General features: G+C 35.0%; 3 protein-coding genes across 3 annotated transcripts; 2 read left to right on the top strand and 1 right to left on the bottom strand.

Moving 5' to 3' along the window:
- Nucleotides 1-3,024: 3,024 nt before the first annotated feature.
- LOC109803050 (protein NRT1/ PTR FAMILY 3.1) lies at nt 3,025-8,149 on the bottom strand. Its single transcript, XM_020364508.3, is given in 5 exon segments — nt 3,025-3,454; nt 3,457-4,313; nt 5,353-5,912; nt 6,602-6,819; nt 8,010-8,149. Coding segments are annotated over 5 exon segments (1,815 nt in total). The 5' UTR covers nt 8,119-8,149; the 3' UTR covers nt 3,025-3,383.
- Nucleotides 8,150-18,214: 10,065 nt separating this feature from the next.
- On the top strand, nt 18,215-21,580 carry LOC145957128 (uncharacterized). The gene has a single exon (XM_083073344.1). The coding sequence runs from the start codon at nt 18,215-18,217 to the stop codon at nt 21,578-21,580; it is 3,366 nt and encodes a 1,121-aa protein (XP_082929470.1).
- Nucleotides 21,581-21,625: 45 nt separating this feature from the next.
- LOC145957127 (uncharacterized) lies at nt 21,626-23,035 on the top strand. The gene has a single exon (XM_083073343.1). The coding sequence runs from the start codon at nt 21,626-21,628 to the stop codon at nt 23,033-23,035; it is 1,410 nt and encodes a 469-aa protein (XP_082929469.1).
- The last annotated feature ends 749 nt before the right edge of the window (nt 23,036-23,784 follow it).

Here is a 23,784-nt window from a genome sequence, read left to right as displayed (position 1 = left end):
GTAAAACACTAATAATATAATCATAATAATAATAATAACGAAAGCAATGTGACGTCTGTAGCATGTGCATTATAGCTAGTGTGTCCCGTTTGTTGTTTTTTTTTTTTTTCTTCTTATATAATAAAACCTTCAAATCCTCATTTCTTACACAAAACATGCACAAATTGAATCAATTAAACTGTCCCAAATCTTTTTCTATTTAAATTAAATTCAACAGCTGGTTATCATATAAAGAGGTATCAATTTAGTTAAAGAAATCCATATGTTTAATTTTCATGTAATTTCATATCAGTGTAAGTAATTTAACGTTATTAACCAATTTAATATTATGGGTTACATATAACTTTTAAATTAATTATTTTATAAGTTAACAAACTTATTATGCATTACAAATTGATAAGGTAATGGATAGGTTTGTAAAATGACAACTCCAAAATTATAAAATTTATGTGAAATTACACTTATTTCCACCATGACTAACTGCTACATCATCTTTCATTCTTTCTGATAGAAATTAGCTCCAGCGGGCACAATAACATTTATGACAAGAAGTAGTTAGAAATTAAACAATTAATAAAGATACTTTCGAATTTATATTTTTCTAATACAAATTTACCTGTTTTTATTTGCAAATTGTAGCTCTCTTGGTTGAGTGTACAAAATTTTAAAAGCTCAGGAATCTTTTAACCATCTTAATTCAAGGTGACAACTCATAGTTTAGGAATTAAATAATTCATGGTTGACTCTTTTCTTTGACTTATCGATATCATCATGCGAGTGCATGCAAGTTGTTAGAAAACAAAAGCTGAATATATATGTTTTTGTTACAGATCATACTAATAGTGCTGTGCTGGTGTTGATAATTGAGATGGCTAAATTTTCACGTCAACTTGCTTCTCTTACTCATCTCTATTAACAATAAATAATGAATAAGGGAGCTAAAGACTATTAGATAGACACTATAAAAAATATCCACTGATGCAAAAATCATACAATCATGCAGGTTACTCTCTGGCACTTCTACCAGAGTTGATCGATTAATCTTCTCTAATGTTTTAAGATAGATGCATTTATTTTTCACTGCTAAGTTTTACTCCACCCTCAGTCCGACCAACAAATTGATTGAACTAGATAAAGAGAATAAAAAACAGAAAAACATTATTGATTGTACGAGAAGGTGAAGGAAAATTGAGGAGAATATGATTATGTATATTTTTTATTTTATTTTACTAAGTATTTAGATAAATTTCTTTATAAGTACACTTTTAAGAGAAAAAATAAGAAAGAAAAATAAAATAAGTTTACTTATAAATTAAAACTAATTTATAAATATATATACAAGTAAGAAATAAGTTTTTGAAAATTTTCATAAATTATTTTTTTTCTTATTAATTTTTCTAATAATTTTATGAAGAAATTTATAGGACAAAATACAGCGAGCTAAGTGATTTTGAATTAAACTTGTTCGCATTAGGTAACAATGGCCCAATTAACCATACATCCAGGTACCAATAAAGTCCAAACAGGCTAGGGGAGTTGCCGTAAAAAAAATCAAAACCCCCCTTCTCCTTTTGCTCTTAACAACCTCTATCAGTTTTTTTTTTCTTTTACAAAATATTATTTCGAAATATATTTCCAAAAAGTTTGACTCAACCGTCAAATGTATAGAAACTAGTTTCATTATGTAAAAATTTGCATTATTATTTTTGTTATAAAAAAGTTGCATTACAATAACCTGTAATCTATAAAAAAAATATATTACGAAAACTAGTTTCTGTATAAATTTTATATTACCAAAAGTTATTGTTTCATAAAATATGCAAAAAGTGAAAGAAAAATTCATGATGGCTTAAGAATTAAAATGAGATACATACAGTGACGAATTTAAAAATTTTAGATAGCGAGGATAATATTTATTCATATATTTGTAGTATTAAAAATTTTACATATAATTTTTAAAAGCATAAATATATATCACAATCATTTTTTACAAGCTTTTATATCTAGGATTACAATTAAAGATGAAAATAAATTAGGTCAAACTAGATTTTATCATAATTTAGTAAGTTTAAACCTAATTTTCTTTAAAAATATATATTCTAAGTATGACTTGTTTATTTATCATAGACATTTTTTTAGGGGTCATAGACATTTTTTTTTAATTTTTTGTTAGAACTACAATCATAAAGACCTACTTTATAATAATTTAACACTATTAAAATATAAAAATAAATATGTTAAATTTTATAAAAATCAAGTTTAATTTATTTATGATATAAACATGTTTTTAATATCTAATATATATTTTTAGATAATAATTTATTTTAAAATATATTTTATAATAATAATTCTAAATGTGGAACACAAATCTTTCAATTTTTCTTATTTTGATTTTTTTAATCAATATATACAATTTTATTATTTTGATTTTTTTAATCAACATATACAATGAATAGAAAATACAAAAGGTAAATATGCATACAACAAATTTTATTTTATCAAAAATTAATTTTTTTAATATATTACATTATATATGTGAGTATTAAAATATATATATTATAATTAAACATATGTATGTATATATATATATATTATTATAATATAATTTTTATTTTTTAAAAAATATATTTTTTTTTTATAAAAAAAATATGTATGGGTACAAATGGGGATGAGAGCACCGAGAAAGAAGGGAAAGAGTGAAAGGTAGGAAGTATAAAGAACAAGAAGAGGGATGTGAGTAGCAATTTTTAAAATCTAGTTCTAGTGTGTTGACCCAAAAGTCATATGATTATAAGGTCCAATGTTTTACTCACTATTTTGTATGTCAAATCAGAGGATCTTGCACATGTTCAACCCACAAATTTTCTTTTTAAATGTAATATAGGGAGAATATGGTTGGAACTTAGTATTTTGTATATGCCATTTAATTAGTTGATCTAGATCGATCAAAACTGCATGAAAACGGTAATTTATCCCTCCTAACTAGCCGAGTTTGATCCTTTTCAGACAAGAATATAATTGTAACTATTAAGGATGTATGTAGAAATCATTTGAGTTCAACTCAAATGGAATTGAAAAAAAAAAAAATACTTACAAACTTTTTTTTCTTCATTATAACATGTGTTTCTTTGGTTTTAAGCATACACTTACGTAATTTTTATTTAGTTCTTACCATCACTCCAAATTTAGTTATAGTCATAAGAAATTTTTAACCTTATATATGTAAAACATACACTAAAGGAAACTAAAATAATTGGGGTAAGTGGGGATCAAGAGAGATATTTAACGATTCTTCAATATTTGAAGGAAATGAAATCACTCCATGCCATGGCATGTGCTTACTTCAATGAGGAATCCAACAATATCAGATTTCATGAATTGATTCATCCATTCTTTGTGAATTCTCTATCTTCTCCCTCCCTACCCTCTAACAAATTGACATGTGAGATATTTCATAATCTTCTTCCTTGTTCCTTTCACTAATTTCCTCCAGTGGCTTGTAAGTGTAAAACCAAGCACATACTAAATAATAAATGAGATTGAGAACTTGAATCCCACTAAGAAGAAAATAATAGCACTCCAATCTACCCCTATTGAGGTTCCTATCAGGCAACCAGTTCCTTTCCTTGACAGAATACTTATGCACAAGTGACACTAAGAGTGTACCAACATAGTTCCCAATAGCAGTAGTTATGCAGTATAAAGCTGTAGCAGTGCTTCTCATGCTCTCAGGTGACTGATCATAGAGAAACTCCAAATGCCCCACAACCATGAAAACCTCAGCCACCCCATGAAGACAATACTGAGGCACCAACCAGAACACACTTATAGGAATAGTGGCACTTGGATTGTCCAATAAGTGGTACTTGGCAGCAACTGATTTTCTTTTCATTTCCACCAATGCTGAGACTAGTGTGGCTAAAATGTTCACCACAAACCCTACTCCCATTCTCTGTAGGCACGTGATGCCAGAAGGGTTCCCTGTGAATCTACGAGCCAAGGGAACAAAGAGGCGTTCGTAGAGAACAACGCCTATCATCATTGTTAGGACGTTGAAAATGGCCATGCTGGCTGGGGGGATTTGGAGCGAGTGAGAGATGTGTCTGTCCATTGTGCGAGCCTGTTGAATCACGAAACTATGCTGATTTGATGAAGCGGTTATCAGTAAAATTCCTGAAGCCCAAATTGGAAGCATTCTCATGATGGATTTTAGTTCCTCAACTCTGTGGACGGTGGCTACTTTCCATAAGTTTGGTGGTGCATTTGGATTTCTGACCTCTTCATCTGTCACAATTGCAGCCTTGTCCAAACATCTGAAGATATGAAGTTCAGAACAGTTAAGTGATGTTAAATGTGAAAATGCAAACTCAGCTATTGAGTGGATTATCGGGAAAAATCTAATTCTACATTAGTTAGAGGATAACACAAATAAAGTATATATTCATGCAGCAAGTCATAATAGGTCTAAATGGACCTAAATGTAAAGGTGTATTGTTCGTATATGAGTGTTTAAATTCAAGTTAGAAATATTTTTGAAAGTTATTTTTATTAAAAAATACATGATATATTTAATAGAAAAACTCTTATAAAATCACTTGAAAACTTATTTTCAAGTAGACTTTATATCAAAGCAAAAGTGGAGAAAATGGACATTTTATTGTGGGAGGCTTCTGCATTTGAAGTTCCTTTCTTATGCATCAATCATACATGAATAACCCAATCATTGTAAACATCCATATTCTTTTAAACAATGATATATGGACAACCTATTAGTATAAACACTCATTTAATACTTATATTTTCTCTGATGTATTCCAAAGAGCCAAAGCCAAGAAATCCAACCAATATCACAACTTATTATTCATACTTAAAAATTTGGAGTTGGAGAGGTTTCTCAAGCCGCCTTTATCTAAAACAGTGTGAGCATTTGATTACAAAAAGAGAATAAGGATATTGAGAACCAAATTAATATTTTATAAATTTCGTCGTCTTCTAATTTTAAATATATGTGGGGAGAAAAAGACATTATATATTATTTTTAATATAACTAATGGACGTTACAACTAATAATGGCGGGTTTACAAATGATAAAAATTATCTCGGGGTCATATCAGATTCTTTTATTTGGATCTTTTCCTTTTTTTGAATAGCAAAATATGATAGGAAAAATACATAATTTTTATTGTGCAAGAAGTAATATGCATGATTGGTTTTTAAGATTATTGACTTGTGAGACTTATTTGGATATACGTAATAAGTGTTTTTAACAGTTTTTTTTATTGAAAAAACTTTTTATTTTTGGTAGATAAAAAATACTTATAAACTTATATCTAAATATATTTTTAGACTTACTTGAATTGATGTGAGTGTAAAAGTCTTCCTTCCAGAGAAATAGGAGCATCTATCTCCCAATTTTGGTACAAAAGCTTGTCATCATCTGGCAAAGCCTCCTTCCTCTTCTTTACAGCAGCCACAACTACTTGTGCCAAACGAACCAAAGGACTACCATGTGGTTTCACAGTCTTATAGAGTGGTGAGCCCAACACAAAGGCAATTATAGATAACAGCATGGCAATTGTTGGAATTCCAAGGCCCCAACCCCAGCCCATGTTGTCTTGAATGTAAACTACAATGGTCAAAGCACTTAGAGAAGCCAATCCCATGCAGAAAAAATACCAATTGAAGAGGTTCCACTTCCTTGATGCCACCCCTTTTTTTGTCATATCAAATTGGTCTGCTGAAAAGGGCACAACACAAGGTCTAATGCCACCTGTGCCAAGTGATATGAGTAAGAGGGAGATGTAGAGTATGCACAGCTGGGAGGATGAGGCTTCTATACAGTTCACTTGTGTTGGACATGATGGGGGGTGCAGATGGGGCAGTATAGCTGATACAGTTATAACAACCAATCCCTGTATCAAGAAGAATAGTCTGGTTTAGTACTATAAAGTATGTAACATATATAGTATGTCTTATTAAAGAAATTTTAGACAAAATAAAAATATATAAACTTGAGTTTTTATTTTTTAAAATTCACTATATTCATTAAAGGCTTTACTGTACTTTTTATCACTCGTTTTTAATAATTATGCAAATTTTGTCACTCAATTATTAAAATTGTACATTTTATCATTCAAATTTTACATATTTTGTCACTTATTTGATGTTATTAGTTGACTACTAAACATTAAACATTGAGTGCTGACATAGTACATTAATTGTTGATGTGTTACATTGACCGCTAATGTAAATTATTTGTCTGATATATAAAAAATAAAGTGATTAACGTGTCATATTTTAGTCAACATATCTCGTTAATAATAAATGTACTACACGATATTTAACTAATAAGATGATAAAATGTGTAAAATTTTAAGAGTTAAGTGACAAAATTTACAAATTGGATCAAAAAATTCACTAAAATTGTAAATTTGAATGTTAAAAAGTGGAATTAAGCCTTTATTGTGATTGTAACGTCTTAATTATAATTAACAGAAACATTAAATGTAGTTCAGGGTTATTTATCCAAAACTTTGAGTACGATAGGTGACTATGACTGTGAATTTAGATTGTAGAAAGTGAAAAGGAAAGGGTAAGAAACCAGTTCATAGATGAAAGAAGCGACAACAATGGTCCAAAATCGGCCAGCAAAGGAGTCAGCAATGAAAGCACCAATTAGAGGAGTGAAGTTAGAAGTTCCATTAAAGTTGGTGATCGTGATCGAGGCAGATACCAATGACATGTTCAGCTGTTGAGTAAGGTAGCTTATCATGTTCGCATGAAAACCAGCACTCGCAAATCTATCGCACAATTCATTTGCTGCATATATCATGCACAACACCCAACAACTCCAAATTAATCTTGTTCATACAGAATATGCAACTGGACAGTGCAGTGGATACTGCTAAACATTTTTCTTATTCTGTTAATTCAGAAATTATGAACATCATCATATAGTCTTGGGGAACCCTTGATGCTCTTATACATACTTATTTTAATATGGTTCAATTAATCAATTACTGTAATATTGGACTGTGTTTTATTTCCAATCTTCATCCTTAGACTGCAGTGACTGTACCAAATCCAAATCCACCTAGCTAGAAGCTAACTATATAGTTTCATGTGGATGAAAAAATAGAAAAGGAGTTGTAATGTATGGATCTTTATCACATCAACAATTTTATCTAATTTTGTTTGGTACTGATTGTGTATATAAATAAAAATGAGGAATCATAGCATTAATTGTATACATAATTAAACAGTACTTCATCCGATAAACAGTTATATATATATATATATAGAAATAGCTAGATTTGCACATCTAACCTAGCTAATACTCTCACTCTTCTCTAATACTATCAAATTTATTCAACTATTTTATAAAAGGAGCCAAAATATATCTGGTACGAAAACGATATTTGATCGTCAATAACTTATTGTATTTTTACATAGACTACATTTTACATAATAAAATTAAAAAAAAAATGCATTTCACCACGCACATCTTTTCTACTTTTATAAAAACAAGAGGATCGCTATTTTGTCAAAACCACAGCTAGCACTAAAAGACACTAGACTTTAGCTTTCCCGAGGACTGCCTGAATGCATTATTGGTTCATTAATATATTTTTTAAAACATTTTTATTATTAATTAAAAATTAAAAAATAATGAGTGAAAAGTATACAATTTTATAATTTTAAATCTTCAACAAGAAGAAAGTTACTCTTCACCAAAAAATTTTTTTAACAAATTTTAGTTAATAATAAAGTGTTAACAGAAATTATGACTAGCATTTCTCTTCACAAAAAAAGTGGTGTATTGAATCTTGGAATGACTCAAAATCAAAATTTATTTCTCTCCTGCCCAACAAACAAATTGATTGAACATCAAAAAGACCAAGAAGGAATAGAAGAATGAGGAAGAAACAAAGGTGCAGAAGTTAAAAAGTAGTAAGGTTGAAAGTGAAGTAGAATCGAAAATGAGAATGATTAGTGAGTGAGTGGCTGACCAAGGATGAAGGGCAATGTTCGGATGCCTCCTCGTCGATGGTTATGGTGCACCTGCTCTTCTTTCTCGGCCATCTCGCCAATGCTCTTCTCTGCCTCCATGTCTGACATCTGTTTATTTTAGCATATGCTAGAGACCGATGTTGTCTATGCATATATCTACACCTTGCACTCCCTACTATATATACAAGATTAAACTATGAGTAAATTGTTTGTCTTAACACGTTTTTATACTTCCGGTTAATCAACAATCGAGTGAGAAAATCAACTAGCAGTAATCTAGTATATAACGTTTTGACTTCAAAAGTGATTTCATGTTCCATTATAATTGTATTAAATACCCTACAAATCGATGGGTTTGTTTAATGCTTGTTTTTGGAGAGAGTTATATTTCGAGAGAAATATGATATTTTGTTGTGTATCTCTTAATAACATGAATATCTATATTAGTATGATATATTGTCTATTATAAATTTATATATTATTAAATGATCTAGTATTAATGAATAATTTATGTGTTTCATAAGTTCATTTCTTATTTTATTTTAATAATATGAGACTTTATTTGTATTCAACACAAATGATATACTTATGTTTCATATTGGAGTGTGAAAACCGACGTAAATTTACGTCGGACATTACAACGTCCGACGTAAAAAGTTGTAAAAAATTTAAAAAAAAGAAAAAAAAGAAAAATGACTGCAAGTAGAACGGGCCGTTCTGGTTGGAGAATGGCTCGTGCTCCAAGCAGAACGACCTGTTCTGAATGGAGAATGGCCCGTTCTCCAACCAGAACGGCCCGTTCTCCAACCAGAAGACGCCAACCTAAACAAAACGAATATTTTGCACAAAGAAAGTAGCAAGTAGAAGAAGATGGGTTACCTTAAAGACCCTCACGAGGACAAATGCAACCGCCCCAGAAAACCCCACGTGGATGAACAAGTATTTGGGAGAAAGAACCCACTGCCCCAAGACATGAAAAAATCCATTTTTTTCAGTGAGAAAACATTGTCAAGTGAAGAAAACGAAGAAAAGGGGAAATGGTTACCTTGTTGTACAAAATGACGCCGGAAGAGAGCAAGATGTGGAAGATGAAGATGTAGAGGAAGAGCCACGATTTGAGGCAGACGAATATCTCGCTAGCCTCCATTGCACAACGCGGGAGATGAGAGTTTGGGTTTAAATTTTGATTTCTCGATTGGATTATTTACGTCGGACCTTCTAGGGTCCGACGTAAATTTTAACATCTACGTCGGACACAATGCATAGCCGACGTAGATGTTAAAATTTACGTCGGACCCTAGGAGGTCCGACGTAAATAATTTCACCAAAATTACGAACCATGCCACCGCGTTTTTATTACGTCGGATTTTTGTATGTGCGACGTAAAATGGGTGACGTAGTATCCTATTTTTCCACTAGTGAAATAAGTTTAACATTGAAATAACTTTTTCCCAAAATCAATCTAGTCAAATTTGAACACAATTCAATCAACTAATTTTTCTTAAAAAGTGTTATAATTACATTAATAATAATATTTTATTTTAGAATTAATTATAATTAATTATTTATTGAAATTTTATTACACAAAATTATTAACATGGAAACAACTTTTCCCCACAAAAAATGTTCAACCAAATTTGGACACAATTTAGTCAACTAAGTTTTCCAAAAAAAAAAAAGAAGAAGGGGTTATGAATACATTAATAATAAGATTCTATTTTCAAAATATGGAGAAAAGATTGACACTAGAAAAGAGGTTAAATAGTGAATATCAAAAACTCACACTTTTTACAAAAGAGTGAAGTAGTATTTGAAACAAATGAAGTGTTGGAAGAGTAATAAAAAGAACAATGAAAAATTATACTGGTTCGTATCAAACACAGAGACTACGTCCACTTCTCAGCTCAACCAGATTGAGTTTCACTAACTTTCTCAAAGTTATAAGTATTCTTTCCCAAGCCATTTTTAGCTCTACAACAAGTATTCTTTGACTAGCCTTTTTAAGCCACTATCCAAGTATTTTTTTTACAAGTCCCTTTAGGCTTAACATCCAAGTATTCTTTAGTTTTTTCATGTCCAAAAAAATATTCTTTTATAGACAAGTCTCTCCAAACTCAATCTTAAAACAATGGTTATAAAGTTTACTAAAATGTTGTGTTCATCTCACTTAGATGTTATACTACCAATTACAAAGCAATAAATGTACACAAGAAGGAATAAATGTATATGTATCAATTATAATTTGTGTCTCTCGCATAAATTTTCTCTTCTTTCTTTCTTGAGTTTTGAATCTTCTTATATAGTACCTCAGAGAATATGATCGTTGCAACACTTTAAGTTCAGTGCACAAGTTTGTTTCATATGTCTTCATTGTCTTCCCTTATAGTGATAGGTAACCGTTTTGACACATTTAATACGAATATTAAATACATTTCACCAAATAGTACCTTTTATTTGATCAAGGAGGCTACTTATCAACTTTATATACCAAATGGAGCTTGCAAAAGTCGTGTCAACACAAAGCAATTATAACAATGACTTTATTTGTTTTTCTATGTGATTTTAATGATTTGGTTATGGAGGAAAGCATGTTTTTTTTCTCTTTAATAGATTTGTGAGTTCTGAAATGATCTTTTTATTCAATCTGTTAAGAAATGAAACATTTAAAAGTAAACTTTATCATTAGTCTCAATAAATAATAAATATTTAATGTATGAGACAAATTGTATGTTTTGTCTTATTTAACAACTGTCTAATAAACGATCTGCATTTTACACTTCATCTGCTAAACATTTCAAAGATATATTTTAAAGACATTTTCACATGCATTTCTTCTATATAAAAAAAAAACTTTATTTGTTAGCCTTAAAATTTTGAATTTAGGTGATTGTTTTTTACTTAATATAAAATATTTATAATTAACTATTAATTGAAATCTCATTATATAAACTTTTAACATTGAAACATCTTTTCATCCCAAAAAAGCTTGTCGAAATTTGGAGAAAATTCAATCAACTAATTTTTTTTAAAAAAAATTAACTAAATTAATAATAAGATTCTATTTTTTAAATTAATTAGAATTTATTATAGATTGAAATTGTACCAACTACTTATGCATTAATGAGGTACGAATTTTGTTATATGAAGTTGTTAATGTTGAAACAACTTTTCTCCTAAAAGTCTGTCCAAATTTAACAATTCATTCAATTAATTTTTCTCAAAAAGGTTAAAAATACATTAATAATAAGATTTTATTTTTAAAATTAATTATATTTACTTATTAATTAAAAGATTATTATATAAAGTTGTTATTGTGGAAACAACTTTTCTACCAAAAAATTCTACCTAAGTGTGGAGATAATTAAGTCAACCAATTTTTTTTTCAAAAGGGATTATAAATACATTAATATTAAGATTCTAATTTTAAAATTAATTACAATTACTTATAGATTGAGATTGTATCAAATGAATACTTATGCTTTAATGAGGTATAAAATCTTATTATATAAAGTTAACAGTAAAACAACTTCTCTCCCAAAAAAATCTATCCAAATTTGGAGACAATTCAATCAACTTTTTTTTTCTTCTCAAAAATAGTTATAAATACATTAATAATAAAATTTTATTTTTAAAATTAATTATTGATTGATATCTCATTATATAAAGTTTTAAATGTTGAAACGACTTTTTTTCTTAAAAAAAGTTTGCCCAAATTTTGAGACAATGCAATCAACTAATTGTTTTCAGAAATAATTATAAATACATTAATAGTGATAAGATTCTATTTTAAAATCAATTATGATGTGTTAACTAAGTACAAAATCTTAGTATATAAAGTTGTTAATGTTGAAACAACTTTTCATCCCTCTCCCTCCCTCCAAAAAAAAAATGTTATAAATACATTAATAATTGTCCATGCTTCATCATATCATGTAACAATAAGAGAATCAAGCAATATTAATCACAAAAATGCAGTGATGACTCTTAAAAGGTGTTTGTAAGATGCACTCTGTTCACTAGGTTATGCTTATTTAGTAACCAATCACTTAACCTTCATGTCAAAAATATTAACCTTATTAATGTATCCCAAATGTAACCAAGCTATGATAGTGTTAGTACAACCAAATTTATTTAAATTTTAGATTCGTTGTTCAAAGTCATTAAAAAGAAGAAGAAGAAGAAGAAGAAGAAGAAGAGGAAGAAGAGGAAGAAGAAGAAGAAGAAGAAGAAGAAGAAGAAGAAGAAGAAGAAGAAGAAGAAGAAGAAGAAGAAGAAGAAGAAGAAGAAGAAGAAGAAGAAGAAGAAGAAGAAGAAGAAGAAGAAGAAGAAGAAGAAGAAGAAGAAGAAGAAGAAGAAGAAGAAGAAGAAGAAGAAGAAGAAGAAGAAGAAGAAGAAGAAGAAGAAGAAGAAGAAGAAGAAGAAGAAGAAGAAGAAGAAGAAGAAGAAGAAGAAGAAGAAGAAGAAGAAGAAGAAGAAGAAGAAGAAGAAGAAGAAGAAGAAGAAGAAGAAGAAGAAGAAGAAGAAGAAGAAGAAGAAGAAGAAGAAGAAGAAGAAGAAGAAGAAGAAGAAGAAGAAGAAGAAGAAGAAGAAGAAGAAGAAGAAGAAGAAGAAGAAGAAGAAGAAGAAGAAGAAGAAGAAGAAGAAGAAGAAGAAGAAGAAGAAGAAGAAGAAGAAGAAGAAGAAGAAGAAGAAGAAGAAGAAGAAGAAGAAGAAGAAGAAGAAGAAGAAGAAGAAGAAGAAGAAGAAGAAGAAGAAGAAGAAGAAGAAGAAGAAGAAGAAGAAGAAGAAGAAGAAGAAGAAGAAGAAGAAGAAGAAGAAGAAGAAGAAGAAGAAGAAGAAGAAGAAGAAGAAGAAGAAGAAGAAGAAGAAGAAGAAGAAGAAGAAGAAGAAGAAGAAGAAGAAGAAGAAGAAGAAGAAGAAGAAGAAGAAGAAGAAGAAGAAGAAGAAGAAGAAGAAGAAGAAGAAGAAGAAGAAGTGGTGAGTGAAGACCTCTAATTATGTTTTAAAAATTTAAATCATATTACTCATGTGCCCCTAATCGCTCAGTGAAGACCTCTAATTATGTTTTAAAAATTTAAATCATATTACTCATGTGCCCCTAATCGCTCAACGGATGCCAATCTGTTAAGTGAAATTAAGGCAGGGAGCATCCCAAAACTTAAATACAAGAGTGTTAAACCGTTTTATAATCCGATGAACGATTTCATCTTAAAGAGGGCCCTCTGATTTTTGTAAAAAAATTTCTCAACCCTTCTAAATTCATTGAGCGAATAGTGTAAACATTAGTTTTTTTAAAAAAATTACATAATCCTTCAACCCTTTTGAAACAACTAAGCCCTTTTTCCCATGGGACAAATTTTTTTAAGTGTTGAATTTAGGATAAATTTTGCTTAGTCCTTTCTAAACGGATAAGCATATTTGATCTAAAGGCTAACTTGAAATTAAAATTTCAAAATGCACTTAGCCATTTGTTGACAGAAAGGCTTTCTCTTATACTTGCTTGGAATTCTTTTAAGTCTTTTGTCATTGAAATTTTTTATTCCTTCTACCCTCCTAGTTTCCTTTCCTACAAAACTAGAAACACACACAACATAACAAGATTAAATTTAAAGGAAGCATAAAAACATAGAAAATGACTAGGTTGTCTCCTAGTAAGTGCTTGTTTAATGTCCTTAGCTTAATGAAGTTGAGTTCTTTAGTGATCTTCGAATGTGGTCGTAGTGGTGGGCCTTTCAATTTCACCACCTAGCTTCTTTTTGGTTGTAGAATCCTCCAATTTCACTACTCTAGAAGGCTTTACCTCTTTGATGAGAAAATGATTGGGCTAGTTGGATTTTAATTTATTAGGGAAAAGTCTCACCCTAGAATTAAGCAAGAAGATTGATTAGCCAAGCTTGAACTCCCATTTGAGGATCTTCTTGTCATAAGATTTTATTTTTCCTAATTGATTTAGGTATAAATTTATTAACAAGTTTAGATCCCCAAAATTTCTTAGACTTCTTCAAATGACTTGAAATGTGAAACTTATCAAGTGTGTCTATTTTGAGGCATTTTTTTCATCTATTTGAACTTAGTTGTTGCTTATCCTCAAATACACTAAAGTTCACTTCTTTATCTTGTGTCCTCAATTGTAGTTTGCCCCCAGCCACATTTATGACTACCTTGATTGTTTTCATGAAAGACCTTCCTAGAATTAGAGGAATCTCCATGTCTTTTGTCATGTCCATTACCACAAAATCAACAAGAAATATAAATTAATCAACCTTAACCAGAACATCCTCAACCACACCATGTGAGAAATTTGGCAAATCTATCAGCTAATTGTAGGGTTAATCTAGTAGGCTTAACATCCAAATCTCCTATTCTTTTAAGCATTGACAATGGCATGAGATTGATACTAGCACCAAGGTCCATCAAGGCTTTATCAATAGAGAGACCTCCAATAATGACATGTATATCTTTGGATTTTGGTGGAAATGGTTTTTGGATGATAACACTACACCCAACGTCTAACTCAATGGTCTCTACATTAGTAAACTCTCTTTTCTTGGTAAGAAGCTCCTTCATAAATTAAGCATATGTTGGCATCGATTTTGGTACTTTTGAAAATGGAATGTTGATTTGCAACCTTTTGAATATGTCTACAAATCGAGCAAATTGTCTATTTCTGTCCTTTTTAGAGGGAGCATGTGAATATGACAAGTATTTCATAGATGGGGTCTTGGCTACACCTTTCTCCCTCTTTCTCACTTGATCAATTTTTTTCTTCAATTTTTTCTTTTTCTCTCCAACACTCATTATTTACATTCTTACTTTTATTTTTCTGTCTCTTTCTCCTCATCAACCTTTTTTATCACTCATATTTGTTTTCTTCAACGCCTTTATTGCTTTTCAAATTCTCACCAATTACTCCTCCAACCTCTCTTCCTCTACTGGTTTGCATGTGAGATCTGCATGAACTGGGTCAAATTATCTTCCAATTTATGTTTTTCTTTCATGTACACAAGAATAGTGTCCTTATTGTTGGTGTTGAGATGATTGTATGTTGGAGAGTCTTGAGTCTTATTTCCAACCATAGCCTAGGTTGTTATTCCTCCACCCCTGAAATATAATTATTAGAAAAATTATTAAAATTACCTCTCATTGATTGATTCCCATATAGTTTACTTCCTCCTCCCTTATAATTGTTAGGTCTTGAATAAAAACCATTAGGATGGTCTCTACCATATAAATCACATTTTAGAACTTTTTGCATAGGAGTTGAGCTAATAACTTGAAGTTGTTGAGGAAGTTTTTTTATATGTTTTGTTAGAGTTTCAATAAGTTGGTAGAGAAACTTTAGTTGTGCTAGGATTGCATCATTTATGTTTAGATTAAGAACACCCCTCCTTTGATGGTTGTGTCTATTATGTTGTGCCTGATGATCAAAAGTGGCAAGGGATTCAATAATTTTAGTAGCCTCATCAAGATCAGTTGTCATCATGGCACCTCCTACATAGGAAGAAAAGATTGAACCCAAGATCTTTGTCCCTATATCGTTTTGAAGTTTTCCTCCTTCTTTAGAGCTTTGTTCTCTCTTTGTTTATGTTTTAATAATGATCATTTTCTCTCTTCAATCCTTTATATATGTCCAATAAAATAAAATAAAGTGTATTGTAAAGGAGCAATCCATTCAGCTATTTCTAAATGGTTAAACAAATTTTTGAATTTTTCATGGTAAAAAAAGCTCTATATCTATTGAGCCCTTTCTAGTCTGTTAGGCACTTCTTAAATCCAAATTTTCATGCTTCTCTAGACTAAATCTGCTCAGCCTTTTCCAAATGGCTAATTAAGCAAAATTGCCTTGGAGCAAATCCTTGCTTCTACCTCTAATCTACTAAGCACATGCAAATTAGCTAAGTGGATTTTTGAAATTTTATGTTCTTGTGAATTGATCAAATCTACATGAAAATAAGGATTCATAAGTTCAAAATTTATGAACTATTTACAATTGACTTATTTACACATCCTTTTGGTTCTTACAATATTTTAGGAATAGAAAACAAGTTTTTCTTTTAAATCTAGTTAGATAAGTGTCAACAGAATTAAATTCTTTAAGTAAAATTAAGACTTATCAATAATAACATTATATTTTTAAAATTAATTATTTATTAAAATTTTATTATACAAAGTTATTAACGTAGAAACAAATTTTTCCCCAAAAAAATAAAAGTCCAGGAAAATTTGGACACAACTTAATCAAATAAGTTTCCTCAAAAAAGACTATAAATATATTAATAATAAGATTCTATTTTTAAAATTAATTACAATTAATTATTAATTGAAATCATATTATATAAAATTGTTAACTTAAAACAAATTTTTCTCCCAAAAACGTTGGTCCAAATTTGGAGACAATTCAATCAAATGATTTTTATTAAAAAGGATTATAAATATATTAATAATAATATTTTATTTTTAAAATTAATCATAAATTGAAATCATACCAAATGACTACTTATACGTTAAAGAGGTACATAATTTTATTATATAAAGTTATTAATGTTGAAACATCTTTTCTATAAATAAAAAATTGGCCAAATTTAGAAACAATTTAGTCAGCAATTTTTTCTCAAAAAGGATTATAAATATATTAATAATAAGATTTTGTTTATAAAATTAATTACAATTAATTATCGATTGGAATCTTATTATATAAATTTTCTAACTTTGAAATAACTTTTCTCCAAAAAAAAATAGTTGTGAAAATTTGGAGTCAATTATTTTTTCTTAGAGTTATAATTACATTAATAATAAAATTTTATCTTTAAAATGATTACAATTAATTATTGATTGAAATATTACTATATAAAATTGTTAATATTGAAATAATTTTTATTTCTAAAAAAATACATTAATAATAAGATTCTACTTTTAAAATTAATTATAATTAATTATAGATTGAAATTGTACCAAATGACTACTTATGCATTAACAAGGTACAAAATCTTATTATATAAAGTTAACGTTAGAAAAACTTCCCTCCAAATAATTTTCCCAAATTTGGAGTAAATTTGGTCAATTAATTTGTCTAAAAAAATTTATAAATACATTAATAATACCATTCTATTTTTAAAATTAATTAATTTTAATTATTTATTGAAATCTTATTATATACGGTTGTACTAGTAAGCACCCTTTCGGTCATGCAATAGGCCGAAAGGGGCGCCCAAACTAATGAAATGCACCAATTGGCACCCCTTCGGTCGGACAATAGGCCGAAAGGGGGGCCCGAACCAAGGAGCCACACCAACTGCCCCCTCAGGTCAGGAAATAGACCGAAAGGAATGCCCTAGCCGAATGAAACACAACACCCCTTCGGCCCCAAGCTTGGCCGAACACCCCTTCGGCCCCAAGCTTGGCCGAACACTCCCTCGGTCTCGTGAGTAGCCAAAAACCCAAAGAGAAGGGATCTGAAGCTATTCAAAACACCCCTTCGGCCCCAAGCTTGGCCGAACACTCCCTCGGTCTCGTGAGTAGCCAAAAACCCAGAGAAGGGATCTGAAGCTATTCAAAACACCCCTTCGGCCCCAAGCTTGGCCGAACACCCCTTCGGCCCCAAGCTTGGCCGAGAACCTGAAGAAAGAGCCTATGATAAACACGTGGCAAACCAACTGCCTACTTTGCATTAATTACCATACCAGATTAAGACAGGATTAAGGTTAAGTCATGTATTACCCATTTCCCAAGGATGAAGGCCCATCAGGCCCACATATGTCACTATAAATATACAGGTGGTGTGACATAAATGAGGTACGTTACTATTCCCGCTAATTCATTTATTGCTCTAAACCGAACACTAACTTGATCGTCGGAGTGCCTGTGCAGGTACCCTCCCCCACCACGTGGAGCTAGTGTTTGGTCAACACGGAAGATTCAGAAGGACTTGAAGGCAACTAGGAAGGATCAAGAAGAAGAGTGTTCTTACGCAGGAACATTTTGGCGCCCACCGTGGGGCCGAAACCAGAACGGTTCTCGACCCTGAAGCGAGATGGTACTTACAAGAAGTCAACAAGAGAACGCAGCCACAGAATACCCCTACGGGATGCCCCGGGACAATCCTAGGCAACAAACTAATCAGAACGAGGATGGAATGGAAGAGTCATACGTGGACTGATCTCAACAGCCTAATCCGTCGTCGGCCATCGAGCAACTGAAGGCCGAAATGATGGAACTCAGGAGGCTTCGAGAAAAAGATGCTCACGAATTATCGGCCCTGAGAAGAGAAAATGCCGAGCTCAGGAGCGATAATCGGACATGGCACCCGTCGCACGATACACGCAACCAGTCGACCCGGGACCAAGGTGAATCGTCTGGATGGTATAAGGAAGTCAATGTTCCTCGCCCATCAGGTGGACCAGCGACAACGCAAGACCAACAACGAAGACAGGGAAGGACTCCATTCACGCCAGAAATTGCCGGGGCTCGTTTGCCCGACAACTGGAAAAACCTGACCTTAGAAAAATACGACGGAACCACCGACCCTGAAGAGCATTTGGATGTTTTCGTCAGCCAGGTCGGCTTGTACACGGACGAGGACGCTATTCTTTGCAAAGTCTTCCCCACCTCCTTAAAAGGACCGGTACTCAACTGGTTTACCAGGCTTCCACCCGGGACCGTGGACTCTTTCACGTCCTTGTCTTCCCGCTTTGTAATACAGTTCGCCACGAGCCGGCCTCATCAGCTCACGTCCATCGCGCTGGTCAACGTACGTCAAGAGAAGAAGGAACCTTTGAGAACTTTTATGGAAAGGTTCGGAAAAATGACGTTATCTATCCGAGATCTGGATCCGGCCGTGGCGATGCACCACCTAACCACAGCGCTAAGACCCGGACCTTTTGTCAACAGCCTGTGCAAGAAGCCACCCCGGGACCTGGATGACCTGCGACAAAGGGCTACCAAATACATGCAGATGGAGGAACTGGCGGAATTCCGAAGTCAAAATCGACCCGATCTATCACTCGCAAAGAGGGAAAACGACAAAGAGCCTCCTAGACAGCGCCAAAGAGATATGCCAGATCGGGACAAGAATGCCAGGGGGCCGAGATATTTGCAGTACACACCACTCAACACCAGCAGGGCTAAAGTGTTGGAACATCCCCTGGCCACAGAAGTTTTGGCCGTCCCAAGAAGAGCCATGACCCCCCCGCATGCCGATAAAACAAAAACATGTCAGTTCCATCGAAACAGGGGGCACACAACTGAAGAATGCTCCGCCCTTCGGGACCGAATTGAAGATCTTGTCAAGGCGGGACATCTTCAGAACTATGTTCGACCGACGGATCATCGAAGGAGCGACAATCGTGAAGGAAGAAGAGAATATCGAAAGGAGAATCGGGATCGAGCACCTTGGCGAAACCGATCCAGGGAGCGGAGTAGGTCTCAAGACAGGAACCAAGGCGACCGAAATCAACCCAGACGAGTCATAAACACCATTGCAGGAGGCTTTGCGGGGGGCGAAAGCTCGTCTTCGGCGCGAAAGAGGCACCTGAGGGCGATCAAGTCGGTTAACACTATAGACCGGGCAGCAGTCATCCATATGCCCCCTATCACATTCACCGACCAAGATTTCCAGGGTGTGGACCCAGTGCAAGATGATCCCATGGTCATCAGTGTGGAAATCAATAACTGCATTGTAAGGAAAACTCTCGTTGATCAAGGAAGCTCAGCTGATATCCTTTACTGGAAAACTTTTGAACAACTCGGGATCCCAGAGCAGGAATTGACACCTTACGATGAGCCTTTGGTGGGTTTCTCAGGTGAGCGTGTCGACACTCGAGGAACAATAGACTTGTATACTTATTTTGGAGATGATCGGCAGAGACGAAGGATCAAAGTACGATACGTCGTGGTGAATGCCAACACATCGTACAATATCCTTCTGGGTCGACCCTCCTTGAATAAGCTGAGGGCCATCGTCTCTACCCCCCACTTGGCAATGAAATTTCCGTATGAAGACGACAAGATCATCACATTACATGCCGATCAGAAGACAGCCCGCGAATGCTACCTGGCCAGCCTAAAAGTACAACCGACTCCGAAACTGACTCGACACCAAGAAGTCAACGTCATTGGAGACATTGGTCCCTCCAAGTTGGAAGCTTTGGAGCTTGACCCCAGAATTGAGGACGAGTATAGAGTCGAGCCGACGGAAATAACCATTCCGTTCCAGCTCGGAAAAAGGGCGGAACAAGTTACATACCTAAGTTCCCGCTTAACAGAAAAGGAAGCCGAGGACATCAAGCGAATTTTGTTGAGATACTCAGACCTATTCGCTTGGACAGCGGCCGACATGCCCGGCATCGACCCTGGCTTCCATTGTCATCGACTCTCGGTCTGTCGAGATGCCAAGCCTATCGCCCAGAAAAAGAGGAAAATGGGGGGAGATAGATCTCAAGCGATAAAAGAAGAGACTGCCAAATTACTTCAAGCCGGATTCATAAGGGAGGTCAAGTACTCCACATGGTTGGCCAACGTGGTGATGGTTAAAAAATCCAATGGGAAGTGGCGAATGTGCACAGACTACACGGATCTGAACAAAGCATGCCCAAAAGATGCTTACCCTCTGCCCCACATCGACGCATTGGTCGATGGAGCGGCCGGCCATCAGAGATTAAGTTTCCTAGATGCCTATTCGGGGTATAATCAGATACCGATGTACCCCCCAGACGAAACCAAGACCGCATTCATCACAGACTCAGCCAATTTTTGTTACAAGGTAATGCCATTTGGCTTGAAGAATGCAGGGGCCAGATACCAGCTCCTCATGGACAAAATTTTTTCTCAACAAATTGGGGCATGTTTGGAGGTCTACGTGGATGATATGGTGATCAAATCCAACTCCGCCGCTGATCATTTAAGAGATCTGAAAGTGATTTTTGACGAGGTAAGGCGGCACAACATGCGATTGAACCCAGCTAAATGCACCTTCGGAGTAGCAGAGGGAAAATTTCTCGGCTTCATGTTGTCAAAGAGAGGCATAGAAGCCAACCCGGATAAGTGTCAGGCCGTTATCAATATGAGAAGCCCTATTAACGTAAAGGAAGTGCAACGCTTAGCCGGACGAATTGCTTCCCTAGCCCGATTCCTGCCCTGCATGGCGGACCGATCCAGACCCATTATGTCCCTACTAAAGAAAGCCACCAAGTTTAAGTGGACCGATGAATGTGAATCTGCTTTCCAAAACTTCAAGACGATACTAACTACTCCACCGTTGCTAGCCAAACCAGACCCTCAGCTGGACATGATAGTATACCTTTCGGTCTCAGACAAAGCCATCAGCACTGTATTAGTGCAAGAAAAAATAGAGCAGAGGCCGGTATACTTCATCAGCAGGGTCTTACAAGAGGCCGAAACGAGATATGAACATCTCGAAAGGACCGTTCTCGCTCTTGTGCATACAGCCAGGCGTCTTCGACACTACTTCCAGAGTCACAGGATACTGGTCCGAACAGATAGCCCCATTGCAAAAGTCCTACGAAAGCCCGAATTGGCCGGAAGGATGGTCGCTTGGTCCATCGAATTGTCGTAATTTGATATTTGTTTTGAGCCAAGGGGACCCATCAAGGCGCAATGTATGGCCGACTTCATCAACGAATTCACTTCGCCAGTAACCCCAGCGCCACACTCATGGACACTACACGTAGACGGATCGTCCAACCAACACGGCAGCGGCGCCGGTATCATTTTGGAAGGACCGGGGACAATAATAATAGAACAATCATTGCAGTTTGGATTCAAAGCCTCTAATAACCAAGAAGAATACGAGGCCCTTCTCGCGGGACTAAGGTTGGCCGCCGAACTCGACATCACTAAGCTCCAGTGCTTTAGTGATTCACAAGTGGTAACAGGGCAAGTTAACGGCACTTTCCAGATCAAAGATCCGACTTTGCTATTGTACTTTCATGCTTTCCATAAGCTAAAAAGCAACTTCGAAGAGGTCCGAGTCACGCACACTCCCCGGGAACACAACGTTAGGGCCGACCAACTAGCTAAACTCGGTAGTAGCAAGAAAACTAGCCATTTGCGTAGCATGATACAACAAGAGTTACTTAGCCCGAGCATCAATGAAACTGAATGCCTGAAGATTGATCAGGGAAGCCCGTGTTGGATGGATGCCATAGTAAACCACCTTCAGACCGGGGAATTGCCCGAAGATTCCCTAGAAGCGAAGAAAATGAGGACCACAGCCGCATGGTATACGTTGATTGCCGGAGAAATGTATAAGCGAGGCATTTCCTCCCCCTTGTTGAAATGCCTCACTTCCGAGCAGGCAAGCTATGTTCTCCGAGAAATTCATGAAGGAGTGTGCGGAACTCATTCTGGAAGCCGGATTCTCGCAACAAAAGTGATTCGGGCCGGTTACTACTGGCCCACCTTGAAAACCGATTGTGCCAAGTTTGTACAACATTGCAGGCAGTGTCAACAACATGGACCTCTGACGCATCAACCTCCAGAGGAGCTCCATCCTATAACCACTCCATGGCCATTCTCTGTTTGGGGCATGGACATTCTCGGACCATTCCCGCCGGGTAGGGGACAAGTGAAATTCCTGGTGGTAGCAGTAGATCACTTCACTAAGTGGATCGAAGCAGAAGCGTTGGCTACCATTACGGCCAACAATGTCCAAAAGTTCTTCTGGAAGAATGTCGTCACACGTTTCGGAATCCCATACGCCTTGATAACAGATAATGGTCTACAATTCACCGATCGACGCTTCAACGAATTTTTGACCGAGTTAGGTGTCAAACATAAGATGACCTCGGTCGAACATCCCCAATCCAACGGGCAGGCTGAAGCGGCAAACAAAGTCATCTTAAAGGAGTTAAAACGACGACTTGGACAAGCTAAGGGATCCTGGCCGGATCACTTACCGGACATCCTATGGGCATACCGGTGCACCCCACAGAGTTCAACCAGAGAGACCCCTTTCCGGCTGACCTACGGCACAGATACAATGATCCCGGTTGAGGTGGGGGAACAATGAAACAAGCTCTTTTGAATCATCCATTTGCCCAATTTAATTACAAGTTAAATCATGCATGCCCTCCCGAGCAACCTCGCTCGGCCAAGGAAGAATGACTAATGCCCTCCCGAGTAACCTCACTCGGCCAAGGATGAACGAACGTTCCCTCCCGAACTACCTTGTTCGGCCAAGGATGAATGCTTATTCCCTCCCGAGTACCTTAACTCGGTCAAGGATGAAGTAATATTCCCTCCCGAGTACCTTAACTCGGTCAAGGACGAAGTAACATTCCCTCCCGAGTACCTTAACTCGGTCAAGGACGAACACTTATTCCCTCCCGAGTACCTTAACTCGGTCAAGGACGAAGTAACATTCCCTCCCGAGTACCTTAACTCGGTCAAGGAGGAAGTATTGCTCCCTCCCGAGTACCTTAACTCGGTCAAGGACGAAAACTTATTCCCTCCCGAGTACCTTAACTCGGTCAAGGAGGAAGTATTGTTCCCTCCCGAGTACCTTAACTCGGTCAAGGACGAACACTTATTCCCTCCCGAGTACCTTAACTCGGTCAAGGAGGAAGTATTATTCCCTCCCGAGTACCTTAATTCGGTCAAGGACGAAGTAACATTCCCTCCCGAACTACCTCGTTCGGCCAAGGATGAACACTTATCCCCTCCTGAGTACCTTAACTCGGTCAAGGACGAACACGTATTCCCTCACGAACCATGTTGATCGGTTAAGGATGATTCAATAATTCCCTCCCAAGCAAACCT

Source organism: Cajanus cajan, chromosome 4, assembly GCF_000230855.2.
Source record: "Cajanus cajan strain Asha chromosome 4, NIPB_CcT2T_4, whole genome shotgun sequence".
Lineage (NCBI taxonomy): Eukaryota > Viridiplantae > Streptophyta > Magnoliopsida > Fabales > Fabaceae > Cajanus > Cajanus cajan.
This window is presented reverse-complemented; position numbering and strand designations above follow the sequence as displayed.